Source organism: Elephantulus edwardii, unplaced genomic scaffold (assembly GCF_000299155.1).
Source record: "Elephantulus edwardii isolate Elephantulus edwardi_28Jun2011 unplaced genomic scaffold, EleEdw1.0 scaffold00203, whole genome shotgun sequence".
NCBI classification, from domain to species: Eukaryota; Metazoa; Chordata; class Mammalia; order Macroscelidea; family Macroscelididae; genus Elephantulus; species Elephantulus edwardii.
In genome coordinates this window covers 382,747-402,295 of record NW_006399953.1, presented here as the reverse complement: position 1 = coordinate 402,295, position 19,549 = coordinate 382,747, and the positions used below count along the sequence as shown (strand labels likewise).

The window sequence follows — 19,549 nt, the reverse complement described above, 5'->3', positions numbered from 1 at the left end:
GTTGGAGTCATGAAAGGTGAGGTTCACAGTGTTACTGTAAAGAGTCCTGGGGATGAATTGTGTCTGCACACCTTTCCTTCCTTCCCTGTTTGTTCCAGACATGGAGTGATCAACAGTTGCACCAGAGATGCCTGTGCAACAGGACGCTGAATATTGTCTTTGTGTGCCGGGTCACGCCAGTGGACCTCGATGTCCCGAGAACTGACTAGTTTTACTGTTAGCTTTATCATCTTTGTCTCCAGGGAACACTCAGGCTGCAACTTCTCCAAGACATTATATGTTTGTTCTTTTGGCTGTCCATGGGATATTCAATACTCTTCAACATCACAGCTCAGAGGCATCAATTCTTCTCAGCAGCACAGTATAAATGAGTGAAAAGACCATTCAAGGTAGCCTGAACAGGTGTACCTTAGTCCTCAAATGGACATCACTGCTCCTCAGTAACTTGGAGGGACATCACTGCTCCTCAGTGACTTGGAGGGGACCCTGATTGTAGACTTTCTCAGTGCAATCCATCTCCTGATTTCCTGACTGCTCATACCAAATGTACTAGTTATGGACCCAAGTAAGATAAAGTCATTTAGAGTTTCAATCTTTTCTCCATCCATCGTGATGGTGTCTATCAGTCCAGTGGTGAGACTTTTTGTCTTCTTGATGTTGAGATGCAATCCATATTAAAGGGTGTAGTCTTTGATGCAGCAAGTGCTTCGAGTCCACTTTCTTGAATAATTTGCTGAGCATACAATTGAGCAGGCACTGAGAGAAGAGACAATGCTGATGCATGGCTTTCTTAATTTTAAACCATGCAGTGTTCCGATATTGTGAGGATGGCACAGGATAGGACCGGGTAAGATCTATTATGCACAGGTTCACTATGAGTCATACTCAACTCCTAACCTCCTAACAACAAATCACATTAGAGGAGATTGCCCATCTTTCTCCTGTGAAGCAGCTGGTAGATTCAAACCATGTGCCTTCAGGTTGGCAGCACAGCTCCTTACCTCTAGGCCAACAGAGCTCTGTGGTTGATTCAATACTCTTCACCAACACCACAATTTAAGGACATTTTCATCTGCACAAATTAACTTGAAACCAGTAAAAGCATGGTTTTATCAATCACCTCATAAGCATGAGAATGTTGGAAAATAAGAAAGTACAAAGAAAGCTTTTGATTTGTGTTGGCAAGATTTATACTAGGTATATTCTATCAATTGCCAAAAGAACAAACAGCAATGACATCCCTCTATTATGTCTGTCCTGTTTCTCAGAAAATGATCTTATGTACAAACCACTACTAGTTTTCACAATTTGTTCTCTCTATAGTCTTTTTTAGTGTTGAATTAAAAGAAAAATTGTGTTTGAATAAGCAAATTGTCATGTGATGGTAATTAAGGAAAAATAGTATCCAAGGAGTGATTTTTTATTACAATTAATAACACTTCCTAAACATTTCCACTTCTCTCTCATTTTGCACTAGGGTTCGGAGTCTTCACCTGAAAGCCTCCACGGTACTGTGTCACCCCAGAGTTCAGTCTCCTGCACAGCACTGAGGAGAAGCCTGCATTCTTCTCTTAGCTTGGGTCTAAACCAACACCCTGAGCCTAACTTTGTTCATGTTGCAGCCCAAGGTTTTGTGACGGAGAGCAGTAGTAAGGGTATGTATGACCAAGTTTTTAAAAGTTACCCTTTTTCCATGCTGTGTCCCTTTTCCTTGGCACTTGGGCTTATGAGTTCATTTTCCTCACCGTCTTCATTCCTGCCAACATAACAACTTCTGTTTCTGTGTGTACTTTAATAGAAGCTGTATTGCTCAGTTTCATCTGTCAGAGTACTAAAATAAAAAAAAATACTGCCTTTTTTATTTCAATTTCTGTGCTTCAACCACCTCAGTATCCATTAACTATCATTCTCAAAATCATGTAGACACATGAGATACATGTGCATTATTATGCTTAGTCTTTCACTTTTAAAATCAACATTCAGTTCTATTCCAGAAGGAAAAATATGATGCTATCCTAATGGCCAGATTTTTAAATTCATTATATTGAGACAACTGTTTGAAGATCCCTCAGATTTTCCCTAGGCTTTCTTAATAATTTTTATATACATCAATTTCATTTCAAAGGTTGTGAGGAGTAACCAGGCTACAAACCTAGTACACTGATCCTAAGATTTATTATTTGCACTTGATTCAGAATCTGCTAGAGATTGTACACTGTATCTGTGTCTTTATTTATAGCACGACTGACTTCTTGAACTTCTTAATGCAGGATCCACACAGTCTTTTCAGCAACTTCTGCCAGAGATCTCATCGCAGGATGAGAGCCAGCATGCCGACCTACCAAGTGTTTGTAGCATTGAAGCTGGAGACTTTGCCCGATGCATGGAAAATCAGAACCAGTCCTCTGAAGATACACCACAAATTATGGAAAAAGATGTTCATTTCCCAGTCTCTCTAGAAAATTTGCTAAGTTCATCTCATGATGGTCATGGATTTAATCAATTACATGTTCAACATAGCACTCCATGTGGCTCTACCTCTAGCGAGTGCTCAAGAACAGAACCATTAGAAGACAAAAAGAGATCCTGCTTTAAAGACTTGTCTGAAGAAGGGCTTCAGGCAGTAGTACAGAACCAAGCACTTACTGAAGATGATAATCAAACTAGTGGGGTTTTGGACACAAATCCACATGCAGAAGAAAGTTGCTCTCAATCATGTGAAGGAACAGGAGAGATGGCAAGTTCAGTTCAGGCACCCTGCTCATTAACTATTCAAAATGAAAAATACCTCAACAATTCACATCGAACAGAAACTCCAGAAATCTTAAGAAACTTCTGTCAACCAGCACAGTCAGAGATGTTTCATACCTCTATCCCAGTCTGGGTAAGTGAAATTTGCTTTTAATATTCCTATTAGGAATTTAATTTAATGCTAAGTTGAGGAAAAACCCAATTTTCCATCAACACTTTGAAACTTGTGGTCATTGGAAATCTAATGAAATGATGTTCACCTTAAAGAAAAAAACCTTCCCTTCCAATTCAGGAACTTTAACAGTTGAATTTAATCACCATTGACAGGTATTTAGTGCTGTGGCATGAAGTTGGCCACTAACCAAGAAGTTAGACATTTAAACCAATTTAAAAGATAACCTCGCGGGGAGCTCTGGTGGCCTAGTGGCAAGAAGCTGCACTGCAATCCCAGAGGTACACAGTTCGAATCCACCAGATGCTCTGCCAGAGCAGGAGGGGAAATCTCCTCCTATACCTACCAGATCTGATTTGATAGCACATGCACAAAATAAAATAAAGAAAACCTCTCCTTGTGATCCCCTGCCAAAGCTCAGCCATTGGAAACCCTATGGACGGCAGCTGTACACACAGCTCCTGGAGTAGGACTGACTTAACAATTTGAGCTTTGTTTGCTTTGGGGGAGCTATGTAATTTTTAGTTTTTTGTAAATGGTAATCAGATAAGCCAAACCTACTCATGTTCAAAGTGATGATCCATTGGTTTTCCAAGGTGGTTAATCCTTTACTGGAGAGTCCCAAGCTTTCTCCCGAGGATGAAGAGCTGGTATAAAATTTCCCCTACAGAATTCCAAACACTGTCTTTCCCAGTAGTCATTTTAGTTTTTCATGTTTTAAATTTTAGAAACAGGGTTTTTTTAATTTACTGCACAGGAGACAGAATCTGGCCAAGGGATAATGGAAGAGCCAGAACTCACGTTAGTAAGCACCAGTGATATCAGTATAGCTGAAGCAGATTTAGAGAACCTAACTCTAGAAGAAAACGTCAAAGAGGAGAAAGGCTGTTTGCAGGTAAGATGTTTTTATCCTCAATCATTTGGAAACTCCTATTTTTACTTTAACAGGTTTCCAAGGCTATAAATCTTAATAGGAGATAGTGGCAGTTTACTGATGTAGCCCTGGGATTTGAACCATCAGATGAGTAGCCTTTTGGTTGGCACTGCTGCCTACTTCAGATTATTGTTAGGTGCCCTCGAGTTAAAGACAACTCATGGCAACCCTATGACCTCAACAGTTAACTTTTTGTTTCTCTAAGTTAGGCAAGCTATTTCAGAAGTGGATGCCACTCCTGCTTCCAAGCTTAACTGGGGAGCTCCACCACTGTACACCAAGGGGAACCATTATCACATTTGATACAGTGTTCAGCATCACAGCAATCACTGTTCTCTCTCTATAGCAGACGGACCAGTGCTATGCCACTTAAGACTATGCTCCTGTAAGTCTTAGAAACCTACAGACTTACTTAGAAACTTACAAGACTGTTTCCCTTTCCATGTGCCATCTACGTAAGCATGTCAGAACTGTTAGCAACTAATTTTTCACATCAAATGCTAAGTCTTTTTTCCTATTATGTTACCTATTTGGTACTGTGGTGAGGACTTTTCATGTTGGAGACATAAACCATATTGAAGGCTTAGCTCTGACACCTCTATTTGCATTACCCTACTGTGTGAATCCATCTTATCCAGGATCTCCTTTTCTTGTGATGTCCCTCTCCAAGGACCAGTTCCTCCTTGAACATATCCAGAGACAGCTTCAAAATCTTTACCTCCAAGGAGCAACTTGGTTTCATCCTCCCTAGGACAAACCTGTTTGTTCTCCTGGTAGTCCCTCATATGCTCAATACTGTTCTTAGCACTGTAACCTGTCATCCTTAGTCATTGTGCAGCTTTCTCTGGAGCATAGGATGTAGCTGCAAAGACCATGACATCATTGCTCTTCAGAACTCTAAAGGTCTGAAATTGTTGCCTGCACTGCAAAGCCTTTTGCAGCCAAGGCTTCATATCCCAGGCAAGCAAGGTTGTGTCATCTGTGCAACTCAGGCTGTTAAGTCTTTGACCAATCCTGGTGCCACATTACTGAAGTTACGGCAGGAAGTGGCTATTAAACAGATGAGGTTACTAAGGATTTGGATTCAGAGATTGCCCATCTCCAAGGAGGAAGCTGGTTCCTTTAAAACACCTGCATTTGGATTAGCCCTGAAATTTCATCCTGTTCCTGCTAGTACCAAAGTACAATTGTATAAATTATACAATTATAGAAATGGTTTTTTGTCAGCAGAGTGAATTTCTGCCTCTTGTACCAGAAACCTCTGAATGCTCATCTCTACCAGAGAATTCTGGAGTGAAGTCACTCATACACTCTACAGGTATGCCTTGAACATCTGTCATGTTGGGTGACAGGATAGGCTATCATTGGGTGCTGTGTGTCCACAATAGTATCAATTTAAAATTGTTTTTTACAGAGACAAATGCACACACAGCTATGCCTGAAAATTTACAAGAAGCCTTTTTAAGAAAGAAATCATTTATAGAGAGATCCACTCAAAGGCAGAAAGAAATTAAGGATAGAGCTCATGTTACTGAAGATGCTCAGACCCAACCAGTTGACAAGTTGTGTGCAGGTATGCTCTAAACCTGGGATTTTACCAAAATTCCACAGGGAATTCTGTAATCCAGCGTTGTAGCACTCTTACCCATCTCTTCACTGGTTCTTCTCAGGTTCTGCAAGTCCCTTCAAAGGTGTAAATACAATTAGAGTGTCCATCCCTGAAGACAGAACAACTGCACAAGTCTGCATGTCCCAGAGGGCACTGAAGTAAGTAGCTTTTATGTGTGCCTCAAGACTTCGGACTGAATGTATGACTAATATGTTACTGAATTTGTTATAGGTCATACAATGAGTTAGCTGATGGCAAAGAGCAAAGACAAGAGAAAGGAAGACAAGAAACTAATGCCCAAAATAGAGCAAAAGCCAGAGAATTTCAAAAGGTGAGTTCCTAACTCAAATGTTCTAAGTAGCATGTAGTAACTATGTAATTTCTAATTTCTTTTTATTCAATCCACAGAAAACACTAGAGAAACTTCGAGCCAAAACTATATGCTGACTTTCTACAGTGTAAAAATAATTTTATTAAGCAATATTATTTAATATTAATAAATTTTTATTTAATGAATGTTGCTTTGTCTTTTAATTCCATTGTCCATCAATATCACCACAGTTCCTCCAAAGCTTGTATAAGATTCATCTTCAAGAGAACCCTAAAGGAACAAAAGTCATTATTTTAAAGATCTTAACACCTAATCAATTACACTTATTGATTGTATCTCCTCAGGAGGAAGCACAGCACTACTGAGTGGCTATGGCATTCTCTGGAGAAATATTTACTCTTTGGTCACAGCGTTAAGAGCTCCTGGTCTCACCCGCTCCATAAGCCCTCTTTGAAATGACCTAAGAATTTTTTAAACATGTATGTACATACCTTGAACCACTACCCTTCCTTCAATATAGATTTCTGGAGGTCACCATATGCTTCTGTGCAATACTGCCACTGGACAGAGCTTGAAGAGTTAGGGGAGAAACGAAGTTTTAAAATTTCTAATTGCACTCAAACAATGGAAACAAATCGGGGCATAAAAATGTGCCCAACAGGTTGAGTGCTAGCAAGGTAGCAAAAAAGAAAACCTACTGGGAATTATTTTATGGTCAAGTCCACAGCAAATCAGAAACTTCATTCTAAAAGCCTTGGTAATGACCACTGGGAGATTTTGTTGGTAAGGTTAAAATAAATTTACCCGTCACATTTTGTTTCCATTAGGCTGCATGCTGATATGCTTGTTCTCTCCTGTGAAATGAAAATCGTATTTGAATGGAAACACTAAACATGAAACCAAGAGGCTGAACTCATTCTGTTTACATCTGAATTCTGAATTAAAAGTATACACTGTGAAGCATGAAACATTGAAATGTTCAGAAAGGCTGTTTTCACTCAGCTCATTCAGAGCAGTTGAACATTTTGCCCATCATCATAACACTACATAAAACATAAATAAGGGGCATATTTCCCCCATTTGTAGATTTAAGTGGAAAAGCTCGGGTGCCAAATCACACTCATTTCAACTGTGATACTTAAAAAAGTTTTGTCAAATCACAACCTGCAAAAATAAACTGCCTTTGAAAGGGAAAATTAAAATCTTACCTACTATTTCTCCCTATTAGTCACTCACTTCAGGGTCCTAGAAATAGAAAGCCAGTTTTGGTAAAATGATTTCATAAGCCTTACTTATCAATGTTTACAAAAGAGAGGTGTTACAGGTCTCATTGTCACCACTGCAAGTAATTTACTGTGATGAAAGCAAAACCTGTCTTAATTTAGCCACACTGACAATTTCTGGACACCATTATCAGCTGTGCCCATTTTCACATACAATGAGGCTACAAAATAATTTATTCATGTACTCTTGCTGACAATGCCATGAACAATTAACAGACAAGTGACTATAAACAACTGAAAAATCCTTACATTTTAGGATGCCAGTACTTTCTACTTCTTCATTTCAGCAATCCTAGAAAAAGAAAAGTTGTTCCTAAATAAAGGTTTTGTCAGCACACTGAATAGTTTTTAAAAACTGTATGAACTGTATCAGTAGAAATACCAGGTTTATCTTGCACAATGCCAAGAAAACCAACGATGCCAGATACTGAATTTCTCTTGCACTGTCCTTTGAACATCTCAGCAGAAATAACTGCTGAATGCAGATACCATGCAGTGCACTTATGAATGAACTAAAAGTCTTCAGTATTACTGTACCATCTCAAAGATAAGCTTCTATACATCTGACCAAAAGCTGCGCTAACAGGTATAATGAAACTGCATTCAACACAAGATAAACTATAAAGTCAAATAACTGCCCTATTGGGCATAATTAAAGAAAACTTTTATTAAGCATATCCAAGTATGTATGGTGAAAAACCAGTGACAACTTGAACTTTAAAAACAGGACTTTCATCTACAATCAGAAAATAGATGAATGGGACCTTCTAAGAATCAAATCCCTATACACATCCAAAAACTACTTCAACAGTGTAAAAAGGGAAGCCACAGACTGGGAAAAAACTATATGGTAATGACATGTCAGATAAATATTTGAGCACCACAACAAGATAAAAGTAAATAATCCAGTTGAAAAATGGGCACAGGATATGAACAGACACTATAAAGAAGACATTAAAGCACTTGCAGAAATGTTCAAAATCCCTAGCTCTAAGAGACATGCAAATCAAAACAATTATGAGATATCATCTCGCCCCAGTCAAAATAGCAAAATTTAACAGAACAGCAAGCAACAAATGCTGGCGAGGTTGTAGAGAAACTAGAACCCTTATTCACTGTTGGTGGAAGTGTAAAATGGTGCAACCCCTGTGGAAAGCGGTGTGGTGCTTTCTCAACAAGTTGCAAATAGAGATCCCATTTGACCCAGCAATTCCACTACTGGGAATATACACAAAGAGACCATAACTGACATCCAAGCAGATATATGCGCACCCATGTTTATCGCATCTTTGTTCACAATAAGCAAGGACTTAGAAACCACCTAAATGCCCATCAACAAAAGAATGGATAGAGGAGCTGTGGTGTATTCACACAATGGAATACTACGCTCCATTGAAAAACAAGCAACTCATGCAATATTATTAAAAATGGGTGACCCTGGGGAACATTATGCTGAGTGGGGTATCTGTCACAAAAGGACAAATACTGCATGGTGCCACTGTCGTTAAGCCAGGACTGACCTTGGGTTTGGGGGTAGATTGAGAAAGATGGGTTCAATAGTGTATGCTGCATTGAAACAGATGAGGGAGAAAACTGTTTAAAAGGGATATGTGATTAGGTAATTTAAAAAGTAAAAGAAAAACAGGACTTTCTATTAATTTAATACTCCTGTGCTCCCATATTTTGGAGTCTCATCATGGAGCTGTTTTCCTTCATTTTACAGATACTGTTTCCATTGCCAAGATCTTTATTCTACATTTTATCCCCAATTTCTAAGTAAATTTTAATGGTACGAAGTGCTCAAAATTTTTTTAAAAGTTAGATTCTTCAGTGTTCACGGATTTCAAATTAAGATATTCTACTTACCTGTATGATGAATGAGTTGATATCCTATTAATTCCTATGTGGACAATAACAAAGATTTAGAATCCTTAAAAACCTATAAAAACTAAAATATAAGTTATCTACACAAAGGTATGTCTTTTTACTAAATACAGCTCAGTTCAGAATGAAGTTTTAGTTCATGTCTTTTGTCATTCAGCAGTTGAACAGTTAATTCATCATATGAACTGTACATAGCACAGATCTGTAGCATTAGGATACTCACCAGAGAAAAGTACAGATCTATGGAATTAGGACATGCCAGCATCTAAGGAATAAAAATAAAAGTTAACTACTAAATCATGGATCCTTCTAAAAATTATCTGTATTGTAGTTTCTTCTCACAGATACAATAAATATTTCTGTGAGTAAAACAAAACCACACAGTTGCTCTATGAGGCGTTTCCAACGACGTGGGCCTATAGGCAAAGCCCCATCGGGATAGACCTCAAACTTTTTCACGTAAAGAATTATTACTACTAAAAAGCTCAATTGTATCATGAAAAGTCTCACTGACAAACTCGATCCTCACAAATCACCTAACCCTCCTACCAACATGCCTGAAGACAATAAGGTGGTTTTACATTCCTTACCTCCAAAGAGAACGTTTCCTAAAATGTTTGTTCTCTTGGTACTAATACCACAACTCAAAAGGCATTTTCTGTCATCTTTAAGTCACTGTCCAATTTTCAGATGCATAACAAGCAACTGAGCAGACTGACTTGGATCAGATGCATCTTGGACCACTGCTCTGGAGTGCTCTGGAGAGGTCTCTCACAGCAGACTTTCCCCAAAGGCAACTCACCTTGACTACTGGTTTGGGTTTTTTTAGAAAGAAAAAAAAAACATAACACATTATCCATTTTTCTGCAGGCCAGGGATTTGTACTTACCTCCACTGGATCTTCTGCTTTTGGGGTCTCTAATCAGTGAAGATTGGTTGGAGGTGGGGAAGAAGTCTTTCTAAGCTTATGTAGATGGTGGCTGAATTCACTGAGGATCTTGGTCTTTCACTGATAAGTTTCTTGCTACCTGGGCCTCTTCAACATGGCTCCCCCTTCTTCATGAAGGCATGCAAGCTGAGAGGTCTGTGGCTTCTACCTCAAAGGGCCACACCTTGAATTCTTGACTGTTGGTATGTAGCATGTCTGCTGGAGCAATGCAAAATGCAACCATTGACAACTTCAGTATTTTTTTTATCATATATTGGCCTGATGATAGACTTTCCTTTTCTTGATGCTAAGATATCATTGATATTAAAGGCTAGTCTTTGATCTTCTGCAGTAGAGCTTCAAGGCCTCCTTACTTTCAGTGAGCAACATTTGTGTTACTTGCATAATGCAGGTTGATGATGATTCTGATACCACATCCTCCATAAGGTTCAGCTTCTCTAATATCATAGGATTGATCAGATATGAAGGGTACAGCCCTGAAGATGAAAAAACCAGCAAGATAACAATTGGAATTCGTGCTCATTTTACCAGTTAGCAATGAGGTAAGATTTACCCTTTGCACATGGATTTTACCTTTAAATTGATTTAGAGAATGCTTTGCAGCCAGTTTTTACATTTTACTCTAACTCCCTTTTTAGATTATCCATTAACCCAAACTGTATATATGCTTTACAGATTAACTCTTCCTATTTCACAAATAATGGTCTAACTTAACACCTTTAAGACTCTTCCCAAGAGCTCTCACGTAAAATCAAGATGGTACTCCTTTAATATGAAAAAAAGCTTTTCATAATTAAAAGTCTAGTCATATCTGAAGAAGTTTTTCATAACTGTTCCTGTCTCCCACAAAACGGTACTCAACCTCTGTAAGACTCTTCTCTCAAGGGCCCTCATGTAAAATCAAGATGGTACACCTTTATTATGAAAAAAGTTTTATTTCATTAGCTTTAGGATCATATCCTGAAATCACTATTAAAACAGAGAGATTTGTTTTTTGGGAAATTAAAAAGGTCTCCAAGTTGAGCAAAATCCTTTAGATCTCCAACACACCTGAAGCTTTCTTTAGATTCGTAAGATAAAGGCTTCAAAAGGGGCAATCTTGAATATCTCACATTAACACCAACATTAAAATAGTAATTTAAGATAGACATCCTTCTATGACCTTATACTTTTGTAATAGTATATGTGAATTGACTTTAAATGCCTGCCGCAAATGGTTCACACTCCTTAACGAATTTATACTCAGATGCCTCAGACACCTGGTAGTCAAAAATCAGATACTGAAAACTTTATGGTGACCAGTTCTAATGGCATGAGGGCAGGGGAATAATTTATCCCTACGACAACTGAATTATGTCCCTTCTTATCTGTATCAAAACTCATACTGAACAATGAGTTCTGGGTTGCAAAAGAGGATATATTTTTGCACCTGTTTGAGTCTTTGTCCACAAATTAGACAAACACAAACACAAGTGCTATCTGAACTCAGGGAAATGTGTATGAATTGGTGAAAGGAAAACAGATCAGTGCTATAAAAACCTCACCCACGGCACAAGAGTAACAGAAAATGCCAACTGAATGTCCACTAACATGGTGTATTCAAACTGTCACTGAGTCAGGTTTCCCCAAGGTAGATAATCTAAAGAAAACCGTACCAAATATCTTATATGAAACAAGCAGCTGCTGGATCTGAACCACCGACCTGGTTAGTGAGCAGTTAACTGTACCAGTAGAGCTACTTTTCAGTAATGATACAAAACCTAAATATTAAATCATTTTGGTTGTCTGGATACTCAAAAGTTTAATTACTAAACCGACATAAAAGTGTTTAGGTACCAGTCAGAATTTTTCTTTCTAGACTTGATTTCTGCACTTTAAAAAAAAGTTTAAAACCTTAAAAAAAAAAAAAAAAAAAAGACGTGCAGTTCACACCCATCAGCTCCAATCTTCTATTAAAACCCACTGGAGGGTCAGCTAGCTATTTGTTGGTTCTTACTTGAAGGTACACAATGTTATGCTGACACAAACTCACATTTTTCCTATGAAAATTTGCCTTTTCTCCAATGCTTACCATGTCTGATATTACGGTCTTTGTATCAGTTCTGTCCATTTTGCCCCATTTTTTTGCCTTTAAATTTCTTTCTACGTTTAACATTTTCACCATCTAATAAATTTCTCTTCCTCTTCTTCGGAAAGTCACAACTTAGTATGAAATCATTCTCCCCCTGCATTAAAAAAAAACCAGAACCATAAATAACTAACACAGTAACTACATATAACCTGAACAGGCCATAAGACCTACCCTAAAAAGTAAATCTTGTTCAGGATCCAAACTAACTACTGGCAAAATCATTTTCTCTGCAAAATGGAATGTTGCCATCTTCAACATTTTTCAACCCATTCCTTCCTTACATTCCAGAAATTATCCTCCCAATTAAAACTGGATAAAAACCAAGTACCACTTACCACCAATTTAATATCACATTCATCACAGTGTTTAACTTCGGTCCCATCCTCATCCCCGACCCTGTAACATTAAATTGCAACATTACTAAATACACAATGCTGATTGGACAAACAGGCAGGAAAAAAATGAGTACGTTTTTAAGGGGAATGACTGCCCTATAAAGAAACCCAGGACTTTAGTATGCATGGTACAAGTAGTAAACTTGAGACTAAAATAAAATGGGCAATAAATATCACATTTGGGATGGGCAAATTCTTAGAAATAGACATCAGGCTTGGAAATGTAAAGAGCCAGCAGCACTTAATATGGCAAGATAGGAAACGATTCAAATTTACTCTAAATGATGGCCAAAATTATATTCTTCAACTTACACTGATTCTTCAATAGGAGATATGGATCCATCATCATCTAAGTACTTATAGGCACGACTATCAAGGTCATCTTTTTCTAAATCTTCAGCAACATTCATCTGCTTCAAAGATTCCTTGAGGTGGTGTTCATACTTTAATTTTTCAATGTACTTGAAAAACCCTCTAGCAACAGCTTGCTATGAATAAAAAAAAAAAAAAACCACAACAAATTCTAAGACACGGTCTTTCACAATAAAGACACTTGCTGTCACCTCAGCAAATAAGGGGGAAGGGAGGGATTTCTTTAAACTTTTAGGTGAATGAACAAATTATAGAGGCTTTGTCTCTCCTTAGGTAAAGAAGGAACATATAAGTTAATAAGCTGCTTCCTTAATATTGTTATCACTAGAACAAGGGGGAAAAGGGTACATCTTCTTACTGAACATATTACTAATGACAGACTTCCAAAAACCAAAGCAGGGAATTCATAGGTCACCTAGTATGTAAGGAGTTGTACTGCCACCCTAAAGGCACATGGTGGTAAAGTTGCTTTGCTGATGGAGAATACAACTTTTAGCCTCTGAAACCACACGTATGCCAGCTATGAATGGCATTATGGATTTACAAACAGCCCGAGAGACTTATACAAAACAAGGATAGATATGTCACAAGGGTTGATGATTCCATCCAGGCGACTTAAGATTTATAGCAAATACAGACTGGATGAGGACACAAAGTTGAAGGTGGAATTTTCCATCTATTATCCTTAGAGAATAAATGTTGCTAAAACCAGCTTTCAGATCCATGTATATACATGTTGACTCACCTCAAAAGTTAAAATTTTTTTCCAAGGGATTGGGTTTCTTCCATTCTCAGAGTCTAAAAATGAGAATTCAGGTCCTCTGTCTTTAAACTGGTTTTTATCTATCTGTGAACGCTTAGTACTCCTGTTCTTGCTCCCGTTGGGTCTTCCCTTGGGTCTTCCTGTTGGTTTGTATTTCTTCTTCTTTTTCTTACGTTTCCTTTGCTTAAATCTCTCAAACACAGCTTTTAATGTCAAAGGTCTGGGTTCCCAATCAGAATCGCTTGAATCTATTGTCTGAACATTTTTCGGTAAACAAACAAATTTCCTCAGAGGCTTTTCTTGCCTCTCCGTAGGTAAGGAAGGACCATACTGAGTTTTAAATAAACTGCTACCAGAATCAGAAGATTCTGAGGTATCACTAAAATGAAGGGGGGGGGAAGAAGGCATCCCATTAACAATACTGATAATGGTTAGAAAACACATTACTTCAAAAACCAAGGCAGGGAATTGAATATATATATTTTTTCAATTATATATATATTGAATTAGAATATGAACTTTATTTCATTATAATATGGCTATGATAAGAATATAGCTAGGGCTAGGCTCAGGGTACAGTCACTGTTGTGGCCATCTGGCATCACATGAACAGCAAACCACTGTACTGACTGAACTATATAAACTCTAGAAAGGCTGTCTTGATTTCTGTACAAGATGAAAGATTCTAGTTGCAAGGTTGATTCCATGTCAAATACTATGGAATACCATGTCAAATAGCTAAGGTACCTTCATGAACTTATGCTAGGATCCTTTATACGGCATATTCCTCATTGGTGTCCACCCACAGTAACTCAGATCTAAGTAACTCACAACTAGACTAATTTTTGAAAGCCTATGCAAATTAATTCCTCTTTCCAAATTACTTAAAATTAACACTGGTAATAACTACAATAAGTTATGCTTTCCTGGTAATTAAAATAAAGGATTAATTAATCTATTACAGCTGATCTAAAAAGGCAGACATACCTTTGATTCTCAATTTTCCCAGTTGTAGCTAAATTAGAAATCATTGTGTCACTGTGAGAATCCATCTTGGAGATAAATTTTCCAAGTCTCTAATTCATCATTTGTTCTCTTAAATTCTGAAAAATAGATGGAGTAATTGTGATGTAGCACTTCTGAATACTGTTACTGATGGTTCCAAGCTACAGGTTATCCCAGTTCAATTTCCTATCACTTTCAATAGTCACAAGACTCCATCCAGAAAGTAACAAAAGCACCTATGTCATTCAGTAAAACTTGTACGGTCACTGGGAACTACTGTTAGGTGTTGTCCAACAACCCTCAAATCAAAGAGACCTTATTTTTGTCCAACAGACAAACCTTGCACTACGCTCATCTCTGCTGTGCTATCTTCGTGCTGTCCGTAAGCACTACTGGTCAAGTACAATACCCAAAATATTGTTCACTTTCATTTGTAAACTCCAAGGAAAAATTAAATAAGACAAGCTGCATTTCAGTAGGCCTCAATGCATACCAGGAAAGTTATCATTTACTGATTCCTAAAGACCACTTTAGGAAAGAGCTTCCTCTGACCAGTAACAAGATCTGAAGGTGGTCCTATGTGCACCTTTTTACAATTTATATATTTAGAATCACCAAAGGACTGTTAGAAATCCAGATCTCTAGTCAGTCCACAGTGAGCTCTGATGGCCTAGTGGCAAGAGGCACTGGGATCCATAAAGCTCCTGGTTTGAGACCACCAGCTGCTCCGGGAGAAGGATGGGCAGTCTCCTCCCTTGTAATTAACTGCCTCTGAAGACCACCAAAGTGGGTTCCGAATCGACAGTACACAATTCAGTATGAGGTGGGAATTCAAATTATCAAAAGAACTTCAAACAGCAATTAGGTGGTTGGAAGCCCTACTCTGAGATTTCTCTTAACCATCTATCCACATTAAGCACTGAAACCCAAAAAACTTGTTTGCAAATTTTCATTTCTCTGTATGAAAAACTAAAAATAGACTGTTGTGGCTTTTAAAAACTCCTTGGTGATTTTATATTACTTTCTACATGCAACCAAATGAAAAACAGAACGAATGGCAATTTCCTCTAACCTAAAAGATAATGTCCTCAGTCTCAGTTTGAACATATAGGAGGTGCATTAGTCACACAAATCCTGAAATCTTTCATAAAGAAAAAAGGGGGGGATGGGGGAGAGTAGTCCAGATCCGCCCACAGGAGCGGAGGATGTGGTTCATAACCCACCTGATGGTCAAAACCCGCAAATATGAGCAAGCCTGTACCACACCTGGAAATCACAAACTGCCTAGCAAAAAAAGGCCCGAAATAAAACACCTGCAAACTTTACACGTGAAACGCCAGCAAGTACTTGTTATTAATGATTAAAGATTTTTAGATGCAAAAACTCTGCAAATTCCGGGTCAGAAAATACTAAAATGCAACAAAATGAGGTCCAATGGACTCTGGTGGCGTATCTGCAAATTAAAAATTATCAGTACTCTCTTATCATTAAAACAAAAACAAGCTCACAGACAGCAAAGATAACAAATATAATTCGATCCAAGTCACCTTTTCAAACCCTAGTCCAAAGCTGTCTTACTTGGGCCAGCTTCTCACGCAGCGACTCCAAGAGCCCTTGCGGCCTGCCCAACACCTAAGCTCCAGCACAAATCATGACGCCCACGTGAACCACCCCGCAGACACGTCCCTCGACTACTGAGGGTATTCTCGGTTACCGGGCCACGATCCGGCTACCGGGTCTGGAGAAGCCCCCCACCCCCAGGGGCCATATTTCAAGCTTCGACCTTCCCAAAGAGCGAATTGGCCCCAAGAAACAATCTTTTTCCGCAATCTCTTCCCCGTCCACCAGATGGGATGCGCTAATTCATCCCAAACCTCTGCCATCCTGGACGCCCCGGTTGACTAGGGGTCTGAAGAGCTGTGTCCTGGAATTACTATAACCCTGGCCCCAAGATCCCAATGCATCAGTACCAACTGCTAACAACCGCTTACCCGGAGCCAGGCGCGCGAGAGGAAAAGAACAGGCGCCTCGCGAGATCGGCCTAAGAATGGAGTCGGAATCTCGCGATAGCACAGAACCCGCCGAGGAGGCGTGGGCGGGTTTAAGGCGCGCGCACCGCCAACGGGGCGGGGTGTTTAGGGGGTGGAGCCTGAGGGCAGTGGAAACTGCGAGAAAGCAATCTTAGATCGATTTGGGTAAGTGCACCAGCTAAGACTAGCTTGACCAATGATAGAAAAGAAATTGTAAGCTAGAGGGTCATAATGGAGGTGGATGCGAGGGAGAAAGCCGACGAGCTTGATTTGTCTCCGGTGGAATCGGATTTGCTCCGCTGCTTGACTTCCAGTGACTAGGACTGGAAGATGTGTTTCCTTCCTAGAGGCTAGACCATGGATTCTAGGTTGACAAATGAGTTTCTGTTTGTGCACAAGAAACGTGAAGATCCAGTTTGGGAAGTTTTTACTCCTCCCCCCCGCTTCCTGCAAATACCTGTTCTTTGTTCAAATATTGAGTCTAAGATCATGTCTTGACCAGGGTCTGTGTACTTGACCCAGTCTTTAGCTCACAGCACACCCAGTTCCCCTCCAAGCAACTTCGGACTTGTTATTGAGGCTCGCTTTTCACCCTGAAATGGGAAGCTCTTGGCATCTATGGAGTCGGTGAGGAGTTGCGCTGTCAACACAAAGGCTGGTAGTTGGAATCCACTGGCCACCTTTGCAGGAGAAAGATGGGCAAGCTCCTCCCTGCCCTTACAGCCTCTGAAACCCCACTGGGGGTCAGCTGTGAGAGGTTTGGTTTTGAGTTTTCATTAACTAAAAAGGTAGGCCGTCTAGGCTATATGGTTAACGTATCACGAGATACCGAAGACTTTTTTTTTTCCTCTAAGTTCCTCCTCCTCCCCTCTCTAAAACGATAAAACAGATTTCCTGACCTCTTGTTAGGTGTTTAAGATAAACATTTAAACGAAATTAGTATAAATTCTCTTCCCCCGCCCCAAAGTACTTTGAAAAGAATGAGCCAGTTTTAACTTTTCCGCTTTCTGTCCTCTTGCAGCAAATGGAGTTTCACTTTCTGACTTCTTGTATCAGTGAAATTGTCAAGTCTTTAGTGTTTTCTCGGGATTAGAAAGAACTTCAAGAGAAATTGGGTCTCTTTACCCAACTTGACTCCAAACCATTGACCACCTCCAGCGATCGAAAAGGCCAATCCTGTAGGCAGCCTGCTCTCTGATTGGTGTGTTGTTATGTGCCTTGCAGTCGAAAGTGACTTACCTTGTGAACAACGGATCTAAACCCAGCCTTGTCCTGTGCTCCCATGATCTATGAACTACCTCCGAACCCCCGGTGCAGCATGTCCTTACTGCCACATTCAGCATTCAGCTGCATATCTGGCTGCATAATTTGTTGAGCTTAGTGTAAAATGAAAATGCAGGGCCACTTGTTCAAAGCGCAGAGGAAAAGAATTTCTTCTGTGAGCTCTCCATTTTTGGTTCTTTTTATATTTTGTTTAATGTCATTCTAAGTAAAGAAAAGGAAAACTTTTTCTTAAATTTTACTCATTTTCATATTCTGTCATGGCAGGTTTATATACAAGTGTAAATACATTTAACTCATGCAGAATCACTAAAAGTTCACAAAACTCTTATGTCAAACAAGCATGTATTTCATTCCAGTAAGAAATACATTGTATAAGAGCAGCACTGTGTAAAACTAACTCAGCTGTTATTTGACTTTTTGATATGTGCATGTCTTAACACTTTATGGACATCTCTAACTCTGAGGTTAACTGAACTTCCACAAATCATGCCTCTGTGGCTCCAACTCCTATCAGACACTGTAGGATGGAAAACTGCCCCCATAGAGTTTCATGGCTGTAAGTTTTTACAGAAGCAGGCTGACATATCTTTTTTCTACTCAATAGTTGATGGGTTCAAGCATCCAACCTTTTGGTGGACAGTTGCTTTAAATGCAGCACCAGCAGGACTCCTCTGTGCTCATGTTGTTAGGTGCTGTGGAGTTCACTCCAGCTGTTGGAGACCCCTTGTTGCAGCACTGTGCCAATCCATCATATTGAAGGTCATCATTTTTCACTGACCTTCCAATGTATGATATCTGTCTTCAACAACTAAACTCTTCTACTAACATCCACAAAACAGAGTGAGACAAAGTATCACCATCATTTCTAAGAAATTCTGGCCATACTTCTTTTAAGACAGGACATCATAAATGCAACGAGATGGCGAAGAACCAACATGGACATCCATATCACACCACCCTCCTCAGCTTCCATAGAAAGTCTATTATCCCATTGAACTTCATTTGCAGAACACAAGTTTAAGGGTAAGATTCCTTTTAAAAATTCAAGACAGTGATAATAGAACATCTAACTAACTTCATGGCTTCTGCCCCTGTATGACTGCGCAATTTGCACAAAAATAACACTATCCATGTTTCAGAACCTTACAAATCTTATTGTATACCGTGAGTCAGGATTTACCCATGGCTGACTCTACAGTGGGTTTTCAGAGGCAGAAAATAAGGAGTTTGCCCATCTTTCTCCCACAAAGCAGCTGAATTTGAACCACATACCTTTGCATTGGCGGACCAACTCCCTACCATTAAGCCACCAGAGCTCATTATGAGTCAGTTGCAGTTAGGTGCTGTCAAATCAAGTACAATTTGTAGCAACACTTTGAACAAATGTTAACTGTGTCCTATCCTTTGCCATCTTCATCATCTCTAACACACATGAACCCATTGCTACAGTCACTATGTCAATACATCTTATTGAGGGTCTTTCTTTAATTGATTCTCTACCTTTCTCTTTTTAAGAGACATAAACGTAGATTATACACATGGATTTCACCTGATGGTATGCATAGGAATCAGATCGATTAAATCTGTGGGGTAAAAATAAACGCTGGAGAAGCTCAATATCAGCTGTGAAAACTAGGCCAGGAGCTGATTGTGGAA

The 19,549-nt window shown here is 39.2% G+C and overlaps 2 protein-coding genes across 2 annotated transcripts in view; one reads left to right on the top strand and one right to left on the bottom strand.

The window, feature by feature from the left end:
* The window catches only part of KIAA1731 (KIAA1731 ortholog), a 66,030-nt gene extending 60,117 nt beyond the window's left edge, over positions 1-5,913 (top strand). The window contains exons 22-29 of the mRNA XM_006897184.1: positions 1,478-1,655; positions 2,271-2,884; positions 3,681-3,818; positions 5,088-5,175; positions 5,272-5,430; positions 5,528-5,624; positions 5,698-5,797; positions 5,875-5,913. Of these exons, the coding sequence (XP_006897246.1) occupies positions 1,478-1,655; positions 2,271-2,884; positions 3,681-3,818; positions 5,088-5,175; positions 5,272-5,430; positions 5,528-5,624; positions 5,698-5,797; positions 5,875-5,913 (1,413 nt within the window). The remainder of the gene's footprint in view (positions 1-1,477; positions 1,656-2,270; positions 2,885-3,680; positions 3,819-5,087; positions 5,176-5,271; positions 5,431-5,527; positions 5,625-5,697; positions 5,798-5,874) is intronic.
* A 6,096-nt stretch (positions 5,914-12,009) lies between these two features.
* Positions 12,010-14,605, bottom strand: TAF1D (TATA box binding protein (TBP)-associated factor, RNA polymerase I, D, 41kDa). Its single transcript, XM_006897183.1, has 5 exons — positions 14,562-14,605; positions 13,557-13,953; positions 12,752-12,927; positions 12,380-12,440; positions 12,010-12,138 (listed from the first exon to the last, which is right to left on the bottom strand). The coding sequence occupies exons 1-5, from the start codon at positions 14,603-14,605 to the stop codon at positions 12,010-12,012; spliced, it is 807 nt and encodes a 268-aa protein (XP_006897245.1).
* Positions 14,606-19,549: the final 4,944 nt, after the last annotated feature.

What these genes read in the sequence shown, in the direction of transcription:
- TAF1D (XM_006897183.1), bottom strand. Translation starts at nt 14,605, where the DNA reads ATGATTTCTAATTTAGCTACAACTGGGAAAATTGAGAATCAAAG. An exon ending in GGGAAAATTGAGAATCAAAG is followed by an intron (nt 13,954 to 14,561) that starts GTATGTCTGCCT and finishes CCTTCATTTTAG; the next exon opens with TGATACCTCAGAATCTTCTG. An exon ending in TCTCCTATTGAAGAATCAGT is followed by an intron (nt 12,441 to 12,751) that starts GTAAGTTGAAGA and finishes TTAATGTTACAG; the next exon opens with GGTCGGGGATGAGGATGGGA.